The 20,067-nt window shown below is 43.6% G+C and overlaps 1 protein-coding gene and 1 long non-coding RNA gene across 3 annotated transcripts; one reads left to right on the forward strand and one right to left on the reverse strand.

Moving 5' to 3' along the window:
* Positions 1-915: 915 nt before the first annotated feature.
* On the forward strand, positions 916-17,864 carry LOC126993364 (nucleolar protein 3-like). 2 transcript variants are annotated; one of them, XM_050852422.1, is made up of 3 exons: positions 916-1,218; positions 2,421-2,582; positions 15,792-17,864. In XM_050852422.1, exons 1-3 carry the CDS (start codon positions 954-956, stop codon positions 15,884-15,886), a joined length of 522 nt encoding a protein of 173 aa, XP_050708379.1. In that variant the 5' UTR covers positions 916-953; the 3' UTR covers positions 15,887-17,864. The 2 variants fall into 2 exon arrangements, with proteins under 2 accessions (XP_050708379.1, XP_050708380.1); XM_050852423.1 differs by lacking the exon at positions 2,421-2,582 and adding an exon at positions 5,992-6,033.
* On the reverse strand, positions 16,717-19,806 carry LOC126993366 (uncharacterized). The gene is made up of 2 exons (XR_007747709.1): positions 17,208-19,806; positions 16,717-17,152 (listed from the first exon to the last, which is right to left on the reverse strand). It is a non-coding gene; the product is annotated as an uncharacterized LOC126993366 (long non-coding RNA).
* Positions 19,807-20,067: the final 261 nt, after the last annotated feature.

Consider the following 20,067-nt stretch of genomic DNA (forward strand, 5'->3'; position numbering starts at 1 on the left):
CGGTGAGGATGTTACCCCGTCATCGGTACTATAATGAGGGGTCTGACACCAATTGACCCCTAAATCTGCTGCCCTGGCGTACGGAGGTCACATTAAAACACCCACGCGACGACTTGCACTGGAGCATCGAAAGTGAACCAGAATCTATGAGAGGGGGAGCTGAGCAAGTAGTAGGGCATTCAGGGGTGTGTTTTCCTGGGGGTTGGGGTGTCCAGGGGAGGGGGGGTGTAGGGTGTCGTCTCTCCCCGGGTGTGGGTGTCTGGGTGGGTGTTTGGGTGTCAGGTGGTGAGTCAAGGCAATTTCTCGAGTAATTACCAGTTAGTGAGTGGTGGTTGCCCTCACGCCTGGCTCGCTTGTCTGCCCTCCACCCCCCACCCCCTTCTCTCTCTCTCTCTCTCTCTCTCTCTCTCTCTCTCTCTCTCTCTCTCTCTCTCTCTCTCTCTCTCTCTCTCTCTCTCTCATTCTCTCTCTCATGGTGCTACTCTTATGAATTTGGATACAAAGAAAATGACAAGTTAAAAGTTGTTCATAATTAGATTGTCCTGCTTTTATGATGTGTTTTGTTGTTCCTTTGATGTTGTTATTGCTGTTGTTGGTGGTGATGGTGATGGTGGTGGTGGAAGTGTGTCATCGAGTTTATCCATTCTCATTTTCAACTCTAAGGCATTCCTCCACCACATTCATCACATTCATCACCTGCAATCATCTCAACATCATCTTTAAAATAAAATAAACAATTGAAGCTAAAAATGTATTAGTATATAGTATGCAGGACACCCACCCAGACAAACAAACAAACACATAAATAAAACCTTTCGTGGAGCAGCACACCACACACACACACACACACACACAGAACACAACACCACACCACAAAACGGAACACAGCACAACTCAAGCACTTTAAACCCCATCAGCTTAACTAACACCCTCTTCTCTCTCCCTCTCTGCAGATGATGACTCGTCCCTGCGTGTTGGCCCTGCTCGGCGTGGCTCTCCTGTGCGGCTTCGTGGCTGGGCAGGAACAGGGCGCGGGTGCAAGCGCTGCCCCCACGGGCCCCGTTACCCCCGCCACCCCCAAGAAGCCCGACGCCTCCACCACCGCGGAACCTTCCCCCGAACCCTCCTCTGATACCGATCCCAAAGCCGAGGCAGAGCCCGAGGCCGAACCCGAGAGTGAACCCGAACCCGAAAGTGACGACACGAAGGCCAAGTCAGGTAATGCTGCTGGTGTAGTGTTTCTTCTGTCTATTTCTTTATTTTTTTATTGTTTGTCTGTCTCTCAGTTTCTCTAGTGTTGCTTCAGTCTGTTTCTTTACTTTTCTCTCTCTCTCTCTCTCTCTCTCTCTCTCTCTCTCTCTCTCTCTCTCTCTCTCTCTCTCTCTCTCTCTCTCTCTCTCTCTCTCTCTCTCTCTCTCTCTCTCTCTCTCTATCTATTATTATTATTATTATTATTATTATTATTATTATTATTATTATTATTATTATTACGATTATTATTATTACAATGGCAAATCACTACTGCATCTACTACTACTACTACTACTACTACTTTTCCTTAACTCATCATTACCACCTCAAGAACAAACTCACCATCATTCGTCTTGCTCAACGAGTGTATGCTTCCCACCATAATGTGTTGGAAGTGAAGAGCCATCATCCCCTCTAGGTGAAGGTGCTCATTTTTCATCACCATTTGCGCTGCTGCTGCCTGTCTGGAGGTCTGCAGAAGGGCGCAACGAGGAGGAATGACGCCTCGAGTGTAGGTCATTTTCCCTCCTGACTTATCCCCCCCCCCCCCTCCGCCATGGACATCAACCCCTACTGCACATCCTCCCCCCTATCGCAAACATATCCCCCTCCTTAGATATTCATCACCAATTTTCAAACTAACCACTCCCGACCAAATGATGTAACAAAGGAAATTCTAACCTAGCGTCATTAAATTAGCAACTTAGCCCCATCAAATTAGCAACCGATCACCACTAAATTAGCAACCTAGCCCCATCAAATTAGCAACCGATCACCACTAAATTAGCAACCCATCCCCATTAAATTAGCAACCGATCACCACTAAATTAGCAACCTAGCCCCATCAAATTAGCAACCGATCACCACTAAATTAGCAACCTAGCCCCCCAAAATTGGCAACCTAGCCCCCCTAATTGACACACTAGCCCTCAAAATTAACACCCACCCTAGCCCCACTAAATTAGCAACATAGCCCCACTAAATTCATGAAAAAGTTACTGTTTATCGTAACCTAATGTTAATATAATACCCCGGGGGAAACACGTCCAAAGGGGAATCTGTCTTGGGGAAAATGTCCAGAGGGGAATATTATGACCGACCCCAGGACACCTCACCTCACTCCCCTCTTCCGTCCTTCCATAATGCACCAACCTTAGGAGTCTTTTCAGCTGCCCCTAGTGACGATGACGAGGATGATGATGATGATGCGGATGAGGCCGAGATGGAGGGGAAGGTGATGAATGATGAGGAGGAGGGGAATGATGATGAGGAGGATGAGGATGAGGAGGAGGAGGAGGATTATGTGGAGAATGAGGAGGTGGCTGACGCTGGTGAGTGGTCTGGAGTCTCTGTGCATGGCTGGACTCTGGCTGATGTGGATTGACGCGCCGCCCCGCACGCAGCAGACTACCCATTTATTATATTCTTGGGCGAGACTACTCCGGAGGGCCGCGCTCCTACGCTTCTGTTATCATTACTTTTACTTCCCGTTCAGTTTAGTTTAGTTTTGGTTTCAGTTCAGTTCAGCCACGTTTACAGTAACATTTTGAAAAGGAAACGAAACTCTGAGGCATGTGGCACCCCGTTTTCTTTAATGTCTTGTCAGCTGTGACCTCTTGACACTCGTTACGGTGATTTAAAGCAGGGTTGTTTGGATGGCTCTCAGCGACCCTTGGAACAGAAGAGGATAGCTTTCTGTTTTGCTGCAAAGAAGAAAAAAGTAACTTACAGATAGACTACACGACCTGGCCAGTTTTTAGGTTTGATAAAGTGAACACAGTCAAGTAAAATAATAAGTACAATAGGAAAATGCTAATTCTAACAATGTATCTGTTAATGTATTCTTTTTTCAATACCAAAGTTAAGCTTCACAATATATACCTGATATTCGGTAAGATTTTTGTTTCTTGGTTTAATCTTTTTTAATCGTACATTTTTGTATTTAGATTTTCATTTCGCGAGGCGTTTTAGCGGAAAGAGAAAACAATTAAATTCAGTGCACTCTTGAGATTAGACCTAATTCTTGCTTTCCTGTGTTTACGGCTTAGGGAGCAGCGCCGTGCATCATTGTGTCAGCAGTTCACGCCACGCCGCCCTTGTTGCGTAGGGCGCGGCGCCTCCGGAGTGTCTCGCCCGGCAGTGACGCGGCATTAACCTGATTGAGGCTTGTGAATCCCTGTAGTGTGTGTGTGCGCGTGTTGGTTGATTACTACTCTCTCTCTCTCTCTCTCTCTCTCTCTCTCTCTCTCTCTCTCTAACATTTTCATTCTTGCTCAATCCCTTTTTTTCTCCTTATTCCTCAGTTTTCCTTGCCTCCTTCCCCCCTTCATCCCCTATCATCCCTTCGCCTTTTTCCCGGTCCCTTTTTTCCATCTCCCTCTCCTTCCCCCTCCCTCCTTAATTTTCCCTCGCCTCCCATCACCGTTCCCCTCCCATTTCTTTCCCTCCCCTCCCTCTTGAATCGTAACTTACAATACTACAGTAGATTATTTTTTGCTGTTGTGTTTATAACCTTAACGAAGAGTAGACTTGGCGGTGTTGTATGACTTAACTTACTAGATTATATTCTGCATTACTTTCTAGCCTTGGAATACCATTAACCCCTATAGGCATACGTGCTTCCTAGTCTATGCAGACCACACCACGTCTTAGTATATACATCCATACATCAGTGGCTATTGCTGCTACCAAGTATACAGAAGTCTCCCCCTGTTGTGTGGCGGTTTGCAGTGCAGTAGAGGCGAACCAGGAATGCTGTTAATGTTTACACTGTGGCTTGAGTCCCTCCCTCGCCCCCTTCTCCTGCTCCTCCGCCCTCCCTCTGTCTGTGATGTAGTAAGCTTTTTCTTTTTTCAGCCCACACCACTCCTCTTCTGACCCTCCTTCCCTTCTACCCTTCCTCCCTTCCTCTCCCCTTCCTTGTCCGTCGTTGTTGATGCCGCCAGCCTTCCCTCCCACCCATCCTCCATCGAATATCCTGGTCTTCTTCCTCCTCCTCCTCCTCCTCTTTTCTCATACCCACCCTCCTTCCTCCTTTCTCCTGTCTGCCGTTCATTATTCTTGTTTTTCTTCTCTATCTTTCGCCTTTACAATTTACTTTTTTTTTCCCTTTAACCTAAATTCGTCCCTGTCTTCCTTTTATCATTCTTTTCTTCATGCATTCTTTCCTCACTGCTTTTCTTCCTTCTTTTTTCTCTTCTTTCCCTCCTTTCTCCCTGCCTTCTTTCATTCGTCTTCTTTACCTTCATTTCTTTATTCTCTTTTACATTGTCTCCCTTCCTGCCTTCCTTCCTTCCTTCATTTAATTTCTTCCTTCCCGTTTTTCCTTCCTTTCATCCTTTCAACCTGCCCTGCCTTCATTACTCTTACCTCCCTCCCTCCCTCCCTCCCCTTCATTCTTCACTCACTTTTTCCCCTTTCCTTCATCCCTTTTTCCTTCCCTCCTCCGCTGAGTTTGAATCCCTCCAACTCCCTTCCTCCCTCGGCTCTCTCTCCCTCCCTCCCTTCGTCAATAGCCAAGTATACACACAGGATCTCTTTCCCCCTCCCTCGAACCCTGTGTGTGTGTGTGTGTGTGTGTGTGTGTGTGTGTGTGTGTGTGTGTGTGTGTGTGTGTGTGTGTTTCATGATCACCGTTCCCTCCCGTGTATGTCTTCAATATGGGAAAATGGAACTATATCCCGATCAATTTTTATTTTTACTCTTTTTTCTCTTTTATTCTCCCTGTTTTCGGCCATCACCCGCGCCCCCTTCTCTCCCATATTGAACATCGATGGAGGAAGGGAGGGGAGAGGGGAGGTTATAGGAGGGGGAAGTTACTGTGTTTGAGAGGAAAGGGCGGAGTGGTAGGGGGCGCGGGCGGGCCTACATTGGTGTGGTTTAGGACAGCATTACTCAGCAGGTAGAGGTAACTGTTTTAGAATTTCCCTGGACATTGAACTCTCCTGCCTGGCCATTGACTCACCATTACAGGGTCATTTGCGGTGCGCGGTTTGGAGGCTAGAAATATGACTTCCTCGGTTCCCTTTATCCCTGGTGAGGCAAACTTTACTCTCTTTCCTTTTATAGTTTCTGGTGAGGCGAATAGTGAGTGGCAACCTGATGGAGTTTATAAATGGATGAAAGGATTTAGCAAGAGGGATGTTGATGAAGTTGATGTGGTGAAAGAGCAAGGTTAGGTATCGTATCAATGGGTTTAAAGTAAGTTAGATAAATTTCGACGTATTAAAGGCAGAGTGATGGATGAATACGTATATTTGGTGTGTCAGTCGTGTAGTGAGTGCCAGTACGATAGACAAATTCACGAAAAGCTTAGAAAATAGAATACTGATAGGGAGAATAGATGGTGTGAGGCATACAGCATAGGCCTACTCTTCAGGACTACTTTCCACTCTCCTTGAACCCGATTCCTACGGTACAGCACTCCTCTCTCCGCTGCCACTCTGCTCTAATATACGATCGTGCTCATGCATACGATTCGCCTTTGTCCTCTTTCCAATTTACACGGCAGAGCGTTTGTCGATGTTTGGGTATTGTGTATTCAAAGCTCACAGTGACACGACCTGCAATAACTATGTCTCTATCTATCTATCTGTTTATCCATCTGTATCTATCTGAGCGCGTGGGCATGGTCGGAGGGCGCCAGAACGAGCAGAGGCAGGACTCACTCACCAGTTTCCTCATGAATGTCGTGGCATCTTAACCTTTTCTATTTATATAAGTCGTGTTTCCATTTCACAGGCACCTCAAACAAGAAAGGATCAGCCAACTCTAAAGGCTCCGGTAAGGCTTGGTGGCTCGGTGGATGTTCCTCGTACTCGGCCGCAGCACACAATTGTGACACTCTGGGGAGAAAATAAGAAAATAACCTTAAATAAAACTGCGTAAATCATTAAATAGAGGACGTAAACTCTTGCTTACGTTATAGAACCTTTCTCTTCTACGTATGGATCTTTAACGCCCTGGGACACCAATATAGAGGGAGAATAATACAAAAATCGACTTCAAACAAACTATAACTGATTAGAGAAAGCGAGAACGTGAAATCTTGCTTGCGTCACAGGTCATTTATCTTTCACCCGTGCCAAGATCTAAATTCTAAGTAAACCTTGACCTATGCATTATTTACGCTCTTTTAACGTCGAACTGAGGGACAAAGAGTAAATATATATGTAGATGTACGATTTTATTGGCAATTATGTGAAATTCAAATGTCACGAGGGAAAAAAACTTCATAATTGTCAAGTTTTTCCTAACGACTTTTGTTTTGGTCAAAGGTCGGGGCTCATTAAAACTGCTTATTATAATGCCCTGAAGAAAGTGTTCGCTCATTTTTATCCGCGACTTAAAACTCCTTCCGATATCTTAAACCAGCGTTCGTATGATGATTTAGATTCGTATTTTTCGTATATATAAATTATCTGATAACGAGAAACCAGTTAGAAAGTCCCTCGTAATCTTTCTTAATTCCCTAATCACGAGTATGATTGAGAGAGACGCGTTGCGAATAGAGTTACTGGATTCGTTGACCTTTATATAAATTTCCTGAAATCTTCTAAATCAAATAACAAGGAACAAGTCAAAAACTCCCTCGTAATCTTTCTTAATTCCCTAATCGCGAGTATGCTTCAGGGAGAGGCTGTACGAATAAAAATCAAATAAAAAAAAAACTTCCTCAATTCACTGACTTTTATATAAATTTCCTGAAATCTACTGTATTACATAACAAGAAACTAGCCAAAAAATCCCTCGTTATCTCTCTTTATATTCCCGCGTCACCCGTGTACTTCAGAGAGAGGCTGTACGGATTCAAGTGGACTTTCTTGATTCACTGACATTTATATAAACTTTCTGAAATCTAATAACTACTAAAAATAATAATGTAGTCAGAAAGTCCCTCATTATCTGTTCATTCGTGCGTCACCCGTATGCTTCAGAGAGAGGCTGTACGGATTCAAATAGTCCTTCCTTGATTCACTGACATTTATAAAAACTTTCTGAAATCTAAAAACTACTAAAGATAATAATATAGTCAGAAAGTCCCTCATTATCTGTTCATTCGTGCGTCACCCGTGTACTTCAGAGAGAGGCTGTACGGATTCAAGTAGACTCTCTTGATTCACTGACATTTATATAAACTTTCTGAAATCTAATAACTAACTTAAGATAATTACTAAAAAAAAGTAGTCAGAAAGTCCCTCATTAACTGTTCATTCGTGCGTCACCCGTATGCTTCAAAGAGAGGCCGTACAGGTATAAATAGACTTGCTCGATTCATTGACTTAAAAAACGAAGGACTTGGTGATTCCCCGCTCCCAAAGTGTGCTTCGGCCGACCTTCATATATGGCGCACTGATTATTATTATTATTATGTCCTGCACCTTCACACTCACTCCACGTGCTGCACCACCCGTCTGTCTGTCTGTCTGTCAGTGTAGTACTCTCTCTCTCTCTCTCTCTCTCTCTCTCTCTCTCTCTCTCTCTCTCTCTCTCTCTCTCTCTCTCTCTCTCTCTCTCTCTCTCTCTCTCTCTCTCCACATACCTAAACATCTATCTATCTATCTATCTAAATATCTGTTTAAACATACGGCTAAGTACACCTGTATAGCACTCGTTTTATTTCATCTTATCCACTGATGTTTTAAATGTTTTTTTTTTCTGATTCATCAACGATTTTTTAGCAACGTTTTTCGTTGTTTGATGTTCCATTTTTGCACTTTTTTTGTCAGTCGTTCTAAACGCATGTTATACTTTCACACCTTTTATCAGCGTCTGGGTGAACAGGTGTATACATCTACAGGTACACAGTGATTACCTTGTGTGGGTTTGGGAGAAGAGTATGTACTCGTTTGGTGGCACAATTGAGTTTCCTTTTTTTTTTTTTTTTTTTTTATGATATCGATGACAATGTATAATAATTTTTGAGATCCAAATTGTGAATCTGAGTAACAATCACCAAATTTAAGTTTATCCAGGCCGTTAATAAACAGTGAAAATAAGTGGAAAAGGTTCAGATATATTACAGTGGTCGGATATTGGAACGATAAATAGCGTTGTCAGATAGGAATAATATCGCCAAATTTATTGCCGATTAGGACCAACACTAAACTCTGAATAAATAGAGATCAGCGATATTGAAATTCACGAAATGGAGGTCGATAAATAAAAGAATAATAATAACGATAAATATCAAGTAGTCGGATATAGTAAGTAAGAGTAAGAGGAAAGAAAATACTGGACCCTACAAGCAGAAATCATGAGCCACAAGTCTGGAGCGAAACTGAGCAAGGGGTAAGATGATACTGAACCCTACAAGCAGAAATCACAAGCTACAATTCTGGAGCGAAACTGAGCAAGGGGAAAGAAGGTATTTACTGACCTCTACAAGCACGAATCGTAATCCACCGCTCTGAAGTGAAACTAAGCAAGGGGTAAGATAATACTGAACCCTACAAGCAGAAATCACAAGCCACAAGTAGGGAGTGAAACTGAGCAAGGGGAAAGAAGGTATTTACTGACCTCTACAAGCACGAATCGTAATCCACCGCTCTGAAGTGAAACTAAGCAAGGGGATAGATAATATTGAACCCTACAAGCAAGAATCGTAAACCACCTCTGAAGTGAAACTGAGCAAGGGGAAAGATACTACTGAACCCCACAAGCAGGAATCGCAAGCCACAAGTCTGGAGCGAAACAAGCGCAGCGTGCCCGGCGCCATCTATCAGGAGGTCTGGCCGTCACGAGAGCCTTGACATTTTCCCGGTAATGCAACGGGATAACGCGCAAAGCCAGTAAGATATCTGTCTCGGGCACACATGATTTAACTTTCTATCACATGACCTCGATTGTAACTACTTTTTCTTGTTGTTGTTGTTGCTATCCTGCCCTTTATTTTTATTATTTTTACAACAAAGGCGATAGCTCAAGGGCACACAAAAAATGAAACAATAATAAAAAAAAAGTCCGCTACTCGCTGCTCCTAAAAAGAATCCAAAGAGGTGGCCGACAGAGGGGTCAATTTCGGGAGGAGAGGTGTCCTTATACCCTCCTGATATTACGTTTTAAAAGCTTATCATAGAAGGTGGTGGGATTTTCATGGACTGTTTTGTGATTTTACTGATAATTTTACACGACTCCTGCACCTTGAACGAGAAAATCACCCATGAAAATCCAGTTAATCTTCTCTGTGGCCTTGGAAATGGTCGTGAAGGGAGCCCGATACGTTTAATAAGATGGACCTTTGTCTCTTCACCACGCCAGCCAGACACTGCGATGAATGACGATACTTGAAACTGGTGATGATGGGAAGGCAAGTTCTGAAAATTAAGGTCGACAGTGTTGGGTCATTTGGTTCCTGGAAGGCCACGCTATCTAATTTCGACAATGCAGACTGAGTGCATCATATATATAGCTAATCCTTATGCTCTCTCTCTCTCTCTCTCTCTCTCTCTCTCTCTCTCTCTCTCTCTCTCTCTCTCTCTCTCTCTCTCTCTCTCTCTCTCTCTCTCGCGTGCCTCCGATATCAAAGTTCTCTCGTACTCGGAACTTCGGAAATATATAAATCATTCTTCGCCGCCACCACACCCATCCCACCCACCCCCGTCGCTTGTACATAACTCCTTACACACACACACACACACACACACACATACACGCACACGCTTGAGGTTCTCCCTTAGCAGATATATATAATAAATCAATGACTGGCAAGTGAATTTTTCCCAGTAGCTACATCAGAACACACACACACACACACACACACACACACACACACGCACACACACACACACACACGAAGGGAAGAAGGTGGGGTGTAATTATTATAGAAATTTTTACATAACATTTTTTTGCGTAGCGCAGACGTCAATATCCATGATGAGAGAGAGAGAGAGAGAGAGAGAGAGAGAGAGAGAGAGAGAGAGAGAGAAGGACGTTAACTATTTGCCCCAATTTATATAACAACTCGAGGACGGAAGTAAAAAAAAAAAGCATCGGGCAGAAAAAAAAGTGAATAAAAATAAGTAAAAAACAAGTACACGGATGATAACAGTAATAACCAAAAAATGATGATGATAATAATAAAAAAAAATCCACAATTGCATATAGAATTGAGGCACTTCACTCATTTTTTTGCTGTTTTGTTGTTGTTTTTTTTATTTTTGTAATTAGGCGCTCCTCAGATTCTAGGAAGGCCTCGTTTGATACACCAACCACCTCTTGATTGCGTGTGTGTGGCGGGGGGGGGGGGGAGAGAGAGAGCGAGAGAGAGAGAGAGAGAGAGATGGCGGTGAGTGTGCGTGGGGGTGAGTAGATGAGTGAATAGGGATGAATCACTTCTTGGAGGGGGGGCGGGAGTAAGGGGTGAAGAAGATGGCCGTGCGGGAATCATTACATCGCACTGACTCGCTTTGTTTTCGTCATCGTCATCCTCATTATCGACTGTGTTGTCTGTACCCTCGGCGGACACCAGGGACTGAGGCTAAGGGGGGGGAGAGGGGCCATTGGGAGGGGGGGAGGGGGGGTTTGATTTGATTTGATACATTTATTGAGATATACACATACATATAACAGTATACATATATAGCCTCAAAATGATGAAGGTACCTTTGTTGCCTTCACCCCAACCCTGCTGTATTGTGTCTTAACCTTACTTTACATTAAATTACACTATATGTCCATACACTATGACACATCCAGTACACTTGGGTGAGTGGTGCTGCTGCCGGCAATCAATTAAGCAGCTCCTTCCTTGGTGGTGGTGATGGTGGTGGTGGTGGTGATGGTGTTATTAAGTCCCGATTGACTGGGTGTTGTAAACCTCGCCCTCCCTCCGACCCACAGAGGAGACGAACAGCACGTGAATCATATTTCCTCGTAGCCAGCCATGTTTTTATTAAGATTCGGAGTATGTAGGAGGAAAGGGAGTGGAGGAAGGAGGAAATGAAGAGTGAGAGGAAATAGTCACGCAGTCTTAGGAGGAAAAGGAAAGAGGAGAGATAAGTGAATCATGTCTCCTCGTACCCAGCCATGTTTTTATTAAGATTCGGAGTATGTAGGATGAAAGGGAGTGGAGGAAGGAGGAAAAGAAGAGAAAGAGGAAATAGTCACGTAGTCTTAGGAGGAAAAGGGAAGATGAGAGATAAGACGGTGGTGGAACTTGAAGATGATGGATTGAAGAGTAGAGAAAAAATAAAAGAAAGAGAAAACAAGGCGGTATGAAGAAGGAAAGATGAAAGAGAAGGAAAATAAGACATAGAATAACCAGAATGAAGGAACAGAGGCAGACAGGGTTGAAGATAATGGAAGGAAGAGAAGAGAAATTAAAAAAAAAAAAACGAGAGAATGAGACTATGAAGAGGGAAGACGAAAGAGGGGGAAAATAACTAGTCTGAAAGAAGAGATAGATAGAGACGAAAGAGAACATAGAAGAGAGAACACAAGATGGTGGTGGGTCTGGTAGCGGACGTAGAAGGAGGAAAATATGGAAACGATGAGAGAAGGCAATGACAGAGGAGAAGGAAAAGATTGCGAGGACATAATAAATAAGAGATAAAGACAGTATGGTGGGACTGGTAACGATGGCGGAAGGAGGAAAAGGTGGAGAGAAACTAAATTAAGAAAGAGAAAAAACAAGTCTGAAAGTAGGAAAAGATTGAGAGAGAGAGAGAGAGAGAGAGAGAGAGAGAGAGAGAGAGAGAGAGAGAGAGAGAGAGAGAGAGAGAGAAAAGGGACAAAGAATGAACATGAAAAGGAAAAGAAAACGAGGCTTAGAGGAGGAAAAGGGATAGAGAGGAAGGAAAAGAAGAAAAAAGAGAAAACGAAGGCGAGAAGAGGGAGAAAAAGAGAATAGAGAGGAAGGGAGATAAGAAGAAAGAAAGAAAACGAAGCTGAGAAGAGGGGAAAACAGAGGGATAGAGAGGAAAGAAGATAAGAAAAGAAAGAGAGAGAGAGAGAAAGAAAGAGGAAACGAAGCCAATAAGAGGAAATCATAGAAAAGACGTAGAAAAAGAGAAAAAAGAGATAGAAAACCAATATTCCTTTTTCTGAGACTTTCAACCCCCCCCCTCCTCCCTCCCTCCTTCCCTCGCACCCGAACGCCCACTCGTCTTCCAAGCAAGGTCACGAAGGGTGGGGGTGGGGGTGGGGGGGGGAGGGGGGGGAAGTGATTGATTAACTGAGGTGTTTATTGTCTGCATTCTATAGGACCTCCGGGTGGTGATGGGTTTTGGGTGTTGCCTCGAGGTGGTGGTGATGGTGAAGGAGACATTGGTGATGGTGGTGAGGGTGGAAGATGTGGTGGTAGTGGTGGAGGACAGTGGTAGTGGTGGTTGTGGTGGTGGTGTAGGTGGGGGTTGAGAACAGTGGTGGAGGTGAAGGAGGTCAGTGGTGGTGGTGGTTGAGGACAGTGGTGGTAGAGTTTGAGAACTGTGGTGGTGGTGGAGAGGACAGTGGTGGGGGTGGAAGAGGAGAAGGAAAGACCGAGGGAGTGTGTTCGCGCGTATGTGTGTGTACGAGTATATTTGTATCCATGTATGTATGATGAGCACTGAGGCCACGCGCACCCATAGCGTATGCCCCCCAACTTACCTTATCTTGCTATATATTATCAAGATTCACAAGAGCAGAGACAGTATGAAGACTTGAGGGTCTGAGTTTTCCTTTTTTGACTGTACAATCCTCAGTTAGGGTGTCGGAGTTAAGTCGGAGGAGAGGGTGTGGAGGGAGGAGGAGAGGGTGTGGAAGGAGGTGGAGAGGGTGTGGAGGGAGGAGGAGAGGGTGTGGAGGGAGGAGGAAAAGAAGAAGGAGGCAACCAGTTACTCTGAGGAGGAAAAGAAGAGAGGAGAAAATGCGGTGATGATAGATTGAGAATACGTGAGCTGTGAAAGGTGTATTTTTTTCATAGTAAGGGATGGTGCAGGATCCAGTCAATAGCTATGTTTTATTACCATAGCACCTTTTATGTGTTGAGACAGCCTGCCATAGACTCATAAACGTTATATTCATTCTTTTTTTGTTTCTTACCACCGTACTAAGAGCCATATCCTTACACATTTCGCCTCCCAAGCACAAATATTCGACTTGGCTTTTGTAGTTGTGGGGGCATTTCTGGGGGTAGTTTTATGACCTTGGTGGTAATTTGACCCTTCTGTACCATGAGCCTAAAAGAACACTCATGAGGTCCCGCTCCCAACTTCACAAGCACACATTTTCGACTAGGCTTTCGTAGTTGTGGGGTGTAGTTTTATGACCTTGGTGGTAATTTGATCCTTCAGTACCATGAGCCTAAAAGAACACTCATGAGGTCCCGCTCCCAACTTCACAAGCACACGTATTCGACTAGGCTTTCGTAGTTGTGGGGTGTAGTTTTATGACCTTGGTGGTAATTTGACCCTTCTGTACCATGAGCCTAAAAGAACGCTCATGAGGACCCGACTGATCTCTTTTTTGGCCTTTAGAAATAGTTGATGTGAGGGATGGAAGCGTCTAACAACAGCGACGGGTTTGGCTTTGCGTATAGCCTGTCAGTCTTTTTTTTTTTTTTTTTTTTTTTTTTTTTCCAGCAGAGGCGACAGTGCAAGGGCGTAAAAAAAAAGGAAAAAAAAACCCTCTATATGCATACATTTGAGATGAGACGATTTATGTATACCTCTCTATTGCCGTTATCTTATTCCTCAGTGATTTATTTTTGTTTTGTGTGATGGGTTGAAAAGAGAAAGATAATGTTGGGTTTACCATTTCAGGCAATTTGCGTTCGCTCCGTTTATTATTCAGCACGTGTTGTTGATTTACGAAGAAGTGATGTGCGTGGCGTGTCGGGCGATGCGATTTTTTTTATGGTTATGATGATGAGGAGAGTTTAAAGGTGTGTGTGTGTGTGTGTGTGTGTGAGAGAGAGAGAGAGAGAGAGGGAGACAGACACGTGTTTGCTGCATGTTTTTTTTTATTTCCTTATGTATTTATTATCCCCTCGTGAATGATGCATCTAACGGCCTTCTCTTTTTCCCCTTATGGCAGTAGTGTATGCGCCTGACTGACATTTGAGTAGCCCCTGACCTCCTTCCGCCAACATTACCAGATTGTCGTACTTGGCGTATTGTTTTTGCCGATTTCTGACCAAAAACTATCGCACCCACAAAGATAACGATATGCATTTATAATTACTGTTAAATCGGTAATTATTGATGCTCTTTTTGGTAATATTTATGGGCCAGAAACCGGAAAATACAATGTTGTGCGTACGATAATCTGATAACGTTGCCTTCCGCAGACTCCCTCCCTCCCTCCCTCCCTTTGGAATGACGTAATAGTTTTGTCTCCAGAACATAAGTAGCTTGACCCCCCGCCCCCCCCTTTTTTCCCCTCTCAAAATTTGCATTGGCATGACACAAATGTTGACTTGACTTCGATTAACTGAACCACTTTAAAGATATTTTAAGGTAATATGTTTGCAATGTCATCTTTCAGACGTATTAGTCATTGTGTTGTGGTGCATAAAAGTCATCACGGGTTATTATTATTATTATCCAAGCCAATTGATTTTCTGCTTGTCGATGTTGTAACCCTTATGTGAGAGGAATGATGATGATGATGATGATATGTGTGTTGGCATTTATTGACTCGCCTCCTGAGTTATGTTCCCCGGGTAATCAAGCAATCAATGGCGGCGTGTTGTGGAGTCTTTAAAGTTATTGAACTGACTGAAGTTTGACCTTGGAAGAGTGCTAAAAAATGGCGCACGGATAAAAGTTGTCTGCCCGTTCGCCTGACTCGTGGTCCGTAATCAATCAAACACTCAATAACGTGTTGTGAAAATCCTGGCGTGATAAAACTAATTGGAGCGTCTGGCCTTGGAAGGTGTTCACAAATAGGTCGATGATTTTCAGCTGTGTCCGCGACCTGAGGGCATGAAAATAGGTGATACAAGTACATGAGGACGAGTTGACCGGTTTGGCTGTTCTGATATCAATAATATTTAGGTGAGGGATTTAGGCCATTGATCTGACTGTGCGGAGTTTATGTCCTTGGAGAGTGCTCGCAGATAAGAGGTGATTAGAGGGTGTGTAACAGACCCAAGAACAAGCGTAGCTGTCATGTGGATACACGGGGGTCGGGTGTGTCCTGTCCGGCGGTGCATTCATCATCGAGGGTGAACTACCCAGTATACCATCTGACCTTGGAGAATGCTTAAAATAGGTACATGATTAAAGGTGTAACTGACCTGAGGCAAGAGTAGAGACTATATGGAGACGTGAGGATCGGATTTTTTTTTGTGTCTGTGTGTTTTTTTACTGTACATTCCTCAGTTAGAGTGTCTGGGGTTTTTGACATTGAAGAATACTCGCAAATAGGTAGGTGTCGAAGGTTTGAGTCATGTGTAACTCGCCCAAAATTAAGTAGAGGTTATAAGAGTACACGAGAACTCACTTTATTATGTCTGGCTGTCACTTGAGGTAACATGGAGGACTAGAAGGAGGAGGAGGAGGAGCTAGGAAGTGCCGGGTGACTACATGATGGGACTAACCTTCTCCTTACCGTTGCAGAGGCCTCAAGCAGCGAGAACGGAGCTGCCCTCGTGAGCGTGTCTCTTCCCTCATTGGTGCTGGCCGCCGTGCTCGCCAAGGTGTTCGCCCACTGAACGAACACCTGCCATCCACCACTCCCTCCTCAATATCATCAAAAGGCCTTATTACATCAGGTGCCAGGCGACCCCGCGTGACATCTGGTAGCACAAAGTAGCAGAGAGAGCGAGAGAAAGAGAGAGAGTGAGTGAGTGTTGAGTCTCGACGAAGAGAACAAGAGTGACGTGGCCGCATGTGATCTCCCTGTTCCCCTGCCCCGCTATCCTCCGGGGGCTCGGTTTGTAAACAGAAGAACAAGCCAAAGTCCACATAACAGCAGGCCGGGACACGCCTTCTCGTCACCTGGTGTCCCAACTTGTTGTTATATGGACGTTGGAACAAACCTGCGCACACTTTGTAACGCAGAGAGGCTTCTCGGATTAATGCAAAGAAAAAGAGCTGTTCCTTTTCTCAACTTTACAAAATTTCAATCCAGCTTGTTCATCATATATTTCTTCCCTTGCGTGTGGATGAGTGTTTCTCGCTGTGTATATCTGTGTGTCAGTGTGTGCGTGTGAGCTCTGTGTGTGTGTGTGTGTGTGTGTGTGTGTGTGTCCGGGTGTGTGTGTTTGTGTTGTGAGTGGTCAACACAACTCACAGATCAGCTTGGTTTTGTTTCGTTGTATCAGTGGGCCATTGTCACCATTCCAGTAGTGCCTCATATGGGCGTCTTTTCTTTGTGATCTGTTCTATAATCATACGTTTCGTGATATAATATAAAGCACACTGTATCTATCTATCGGTTGGTTGTCTGGGTCAAATATTAATAATCCGAATATGCACAACGCTTTCTGGGTAAACTGTAAGATGTCCATGTTAACTGTAAAACTATAATACGCTGCCAACCTGTCGCCTCCGTCAGTAGCACGCCATGAAGCTGTCTGTGGTAATTAATTATTTATTATATCATTAACTATAGGTGCCACTGCTCTCCCCTGGCGGTGACTCAAACTGAATCCAGCTTTCATTGGTACTTAATAAAAAACAAAACCCACAAAAAAAGGTCAAGTATTCGCACGCAGGGAGTGACGGGAGGCTTGGGGTCCGTCCACGCCTGACTTCGAGTGTCCCACCGGAGGCTCAGGAGCGGGAACCTTCCTCCGCAGGGCTCCTTGTTTGTACTTTTATATAATGTCCAGTGTTCGCTACGACTCGGTACACGCCGCCACGAACCTTTACTATTCCTACACCAGCCTTCTCTCCGGCATAAGAGGAAAACAATATGAACCTTCACTATTCCTACACCAGCCTTCTCTCCGGCATAAGAGGAAAACAATATGAACCTTCACTATCCTTACACCAGCCTTCTCTCCGGCATAAGAGGAAAACAATATGAACCTTCACTATCCTTACACCAGCCTTCTTACCTGCCTAAAGACTACAAAAACGTAAGACAAAATGAGCCTTTATTCTCTTCTATTGTCAAATTTCTCTCCTCCCTAAAGACTACATAACTGGAAAACAAATTTAAACCCTATTCTCTTCTCTTGATGAATTTTTCTCCTGCCTCAATTCTTCCATAAGAAAAGAGAAAACTTGTTCAGCTTCACTAACCTTTAATTCTCACAAGTATCAGATTTCTGTTCTACCTAAAAACTACCATAAAGGTAAATAGAATAAAGTCAACTAAGTGTTTTGATTTCCATGGATTTTTTTCTTACCTAAAAACTGCATAAGAGGAAAACACGACAGATATTGAACTGTGTCTGGAGTATCTGCCTGTCACTACATATCCACCGAGATCCGTTTCTTACGTTTCTCAGCTCTCCCTTTCGGCCGTCTGAGGTAGCGAACACGTTCATAATAATAATAGTATAATAACAATATCGATGTTCTAGTTACTCCGAGCTGGTCTGTCCATACTGGCCGACATTCCCTGCCCAGTATTTGTATATTTTTCCACTTTTCTGTGAGATGTAAAACCCGAAAGCCTGTTGTAGTGTCACCCCCCTTTTCCTTCATGTACTATTCTGAAATAAACATCATTAACCATCACCACAATTTTTGCTGCATGTCGCCCTGTTTATGTGTATGTTTACTTAATAGAAATGCCACTGAGGTTCAATTAAATGTTAAATATATTAATGGATGGGGTTCTTAGGAACGACCATGTGTAAGCTAAATGACCTCCTATATGCTGTTTCCTTATTTTTTTGTCTTAATATTTTTTTTACAGCTCAGCGACACGGAAGAAAAAAAAAACCACTAAGCGCTGCAACGAGTATCTGCATTTTATTTTCAGGGGAAGCTTAACATTGATTAATACTGATCATCTTGCAACTGTGCACTCCCCCTCACGACCACTGCGTACCCTCAACACCTTATGTCTACTGTACATCATCCTGTCATTCTCTGCTACATCGAAGTCGTTACTCTGAACTTGTGTCGAGCTGAAAGTGAAATGTAATTGATGGTTTCACGACTGACAGTATTTCTTTTTTTTTTGTGTGTATATATGTGTGTGTGTGCTATTTACGTTAACTATGATTTGGAAGATGTCAGTGTTTTTTCTTTGTCCTATTTATGGCTAGATGTTTGAAGGGGTATACCACTTTATTGCACGCTAAAATTCGCGTTTTGTTTCCTTCAGATCAAAATTTAAGATGGTAACCCCTCCTTTTGGTGCTTTGTGTGTGTGTGTGTGTGTGTGTGTGTGTGTGTGTGTGTGTGTGTGTGTGTGTGTTAGGTGATGACGTATCATGAATTTAAGATCGAAATATAAACAAGTAATATGATATGATAAACGTATGTGTGTGTCAGAGAGAGAGAGAGAGAGAGAGAGAGAGAGCGGTCATGTACCCTCGAGATAACTGGCCTTTACTGGTTGTTCACTGTCGATGGCTCGTCCCACCAGTCCCGCCACTCGCCTCATCCACGCAGAGGGGAAACGAAACCTCTATACTGCGAGACGTGAAAGGCATCAAGACGTGACGAGGGGATTTGTGTCAGCCTGTCAGTGTTCGTCTCGCCGTTACTCAGTGTCCGCCAACTCTAGAAAACCGATCATTATCCCCATAGACTCGTGGATAAAGTTAATCTCGTGTAAAAGTACGATTGAAATATATGTATAAGCTCCGAGAAAAGTAGTACGTGACAAAGTGGATCTCCTAAACTCGACCTTCATAAGAAATCGTTCAAAATACCTCGACTTATACGAGTGTATAAAAATTGCTGTTCCTTTTAAATAAGAAATGCTATTGTGGAATATATTAATTTTAAGCTATGAGAAAAGTATTACCAATGTCAGTGTGAAGCCTCAGAACATGCTCTTAAAGATATCGCTAAAAACTAATTCGACTTCTACGAGTATATAGATGTGGTTGTTCCTTTCAAGTAAGAAATGCTACATAGGAATATATTCAAACTCAGAGAAAAGTATTACCATTGTCAAAGCAAACCTCCTTAACATGCTCGTAAACATTGATTGATGGATTGATAAGTTTATTGTTGTCACGCAATACAAATCATGCGTACTCCATCGTGAGCAGCGCATGGCATTTGTGTGACTGAAGGACCACCGATCTCATTGTCTATAGGGGAGCCACTGACCACTCGTATCTATATCTGATCTGATGACAATTGAGAGATAGTGCGGAAACTGTACTAGGGTGTCATCGCTGCTGTTCTCAGTCAGTGTGCCATTCCCAAGGCTTGCGTGCAGACGTCCTCTCCTCAAGTGATGCTTAAAATAGTAACGGAAGAGTTCAGCCTAATAACTGTTACAGAGGGTGAGACGGCAAGAGGCGGCACGTGTCCACCGAAGCCAGTGTGCATGCAGCTCGTCCACGCCTTCCTTGTGGCAACCCAGCACTGTATTTTGTGTGTCAGTGGGTGGAAGGAGTGTTTGCGTTGACTGTCGCGTGTGGTGGGTGAAGGAGGTTGTTTTTAAAGAGGAGTTTAGTATATTTTTCTCCCGTTGAAGACTGAGTAAACCTCGGCATCATGAAGGACACCACCAGACAACTGAGGGATTTGGCCGAGGAGATTGCAAGTAAGTGGAATTCCTTCTCTTTATCGCTACCAGTGGCTGATAAGAGGGAAGCAGAGAAAATGGGTTAAAGCAGGTGGACGATGAGGTAATGGTGTTTTTATTCACATTATTATTATTATTATTATTATTATTATTATTATTATTATCATTATTATTATTATCATTACTATAGTTTCTGGTTGATAGGGCAACTTATATAGCTTCTCT

The sequence above is a fragment of the Eriocheir sinensis genome, unplaced genomic scaffold (genome assembly GCF_024679095.1).
Source record: "Eriocheir sinensis breed Jianghai 21 unplaced genomic scaffold, ASM2467909v1 Scaffold606, whole genome shotgun sequence".
In the NCBI taxonomy this organism is placed as follows: domain Eukaryota; kingdom Metazoa; phylum Arthropoda; class Malacostraca; order Decapoda; family Varunidae; genus Eriocheir; species Eriocheir sinensis.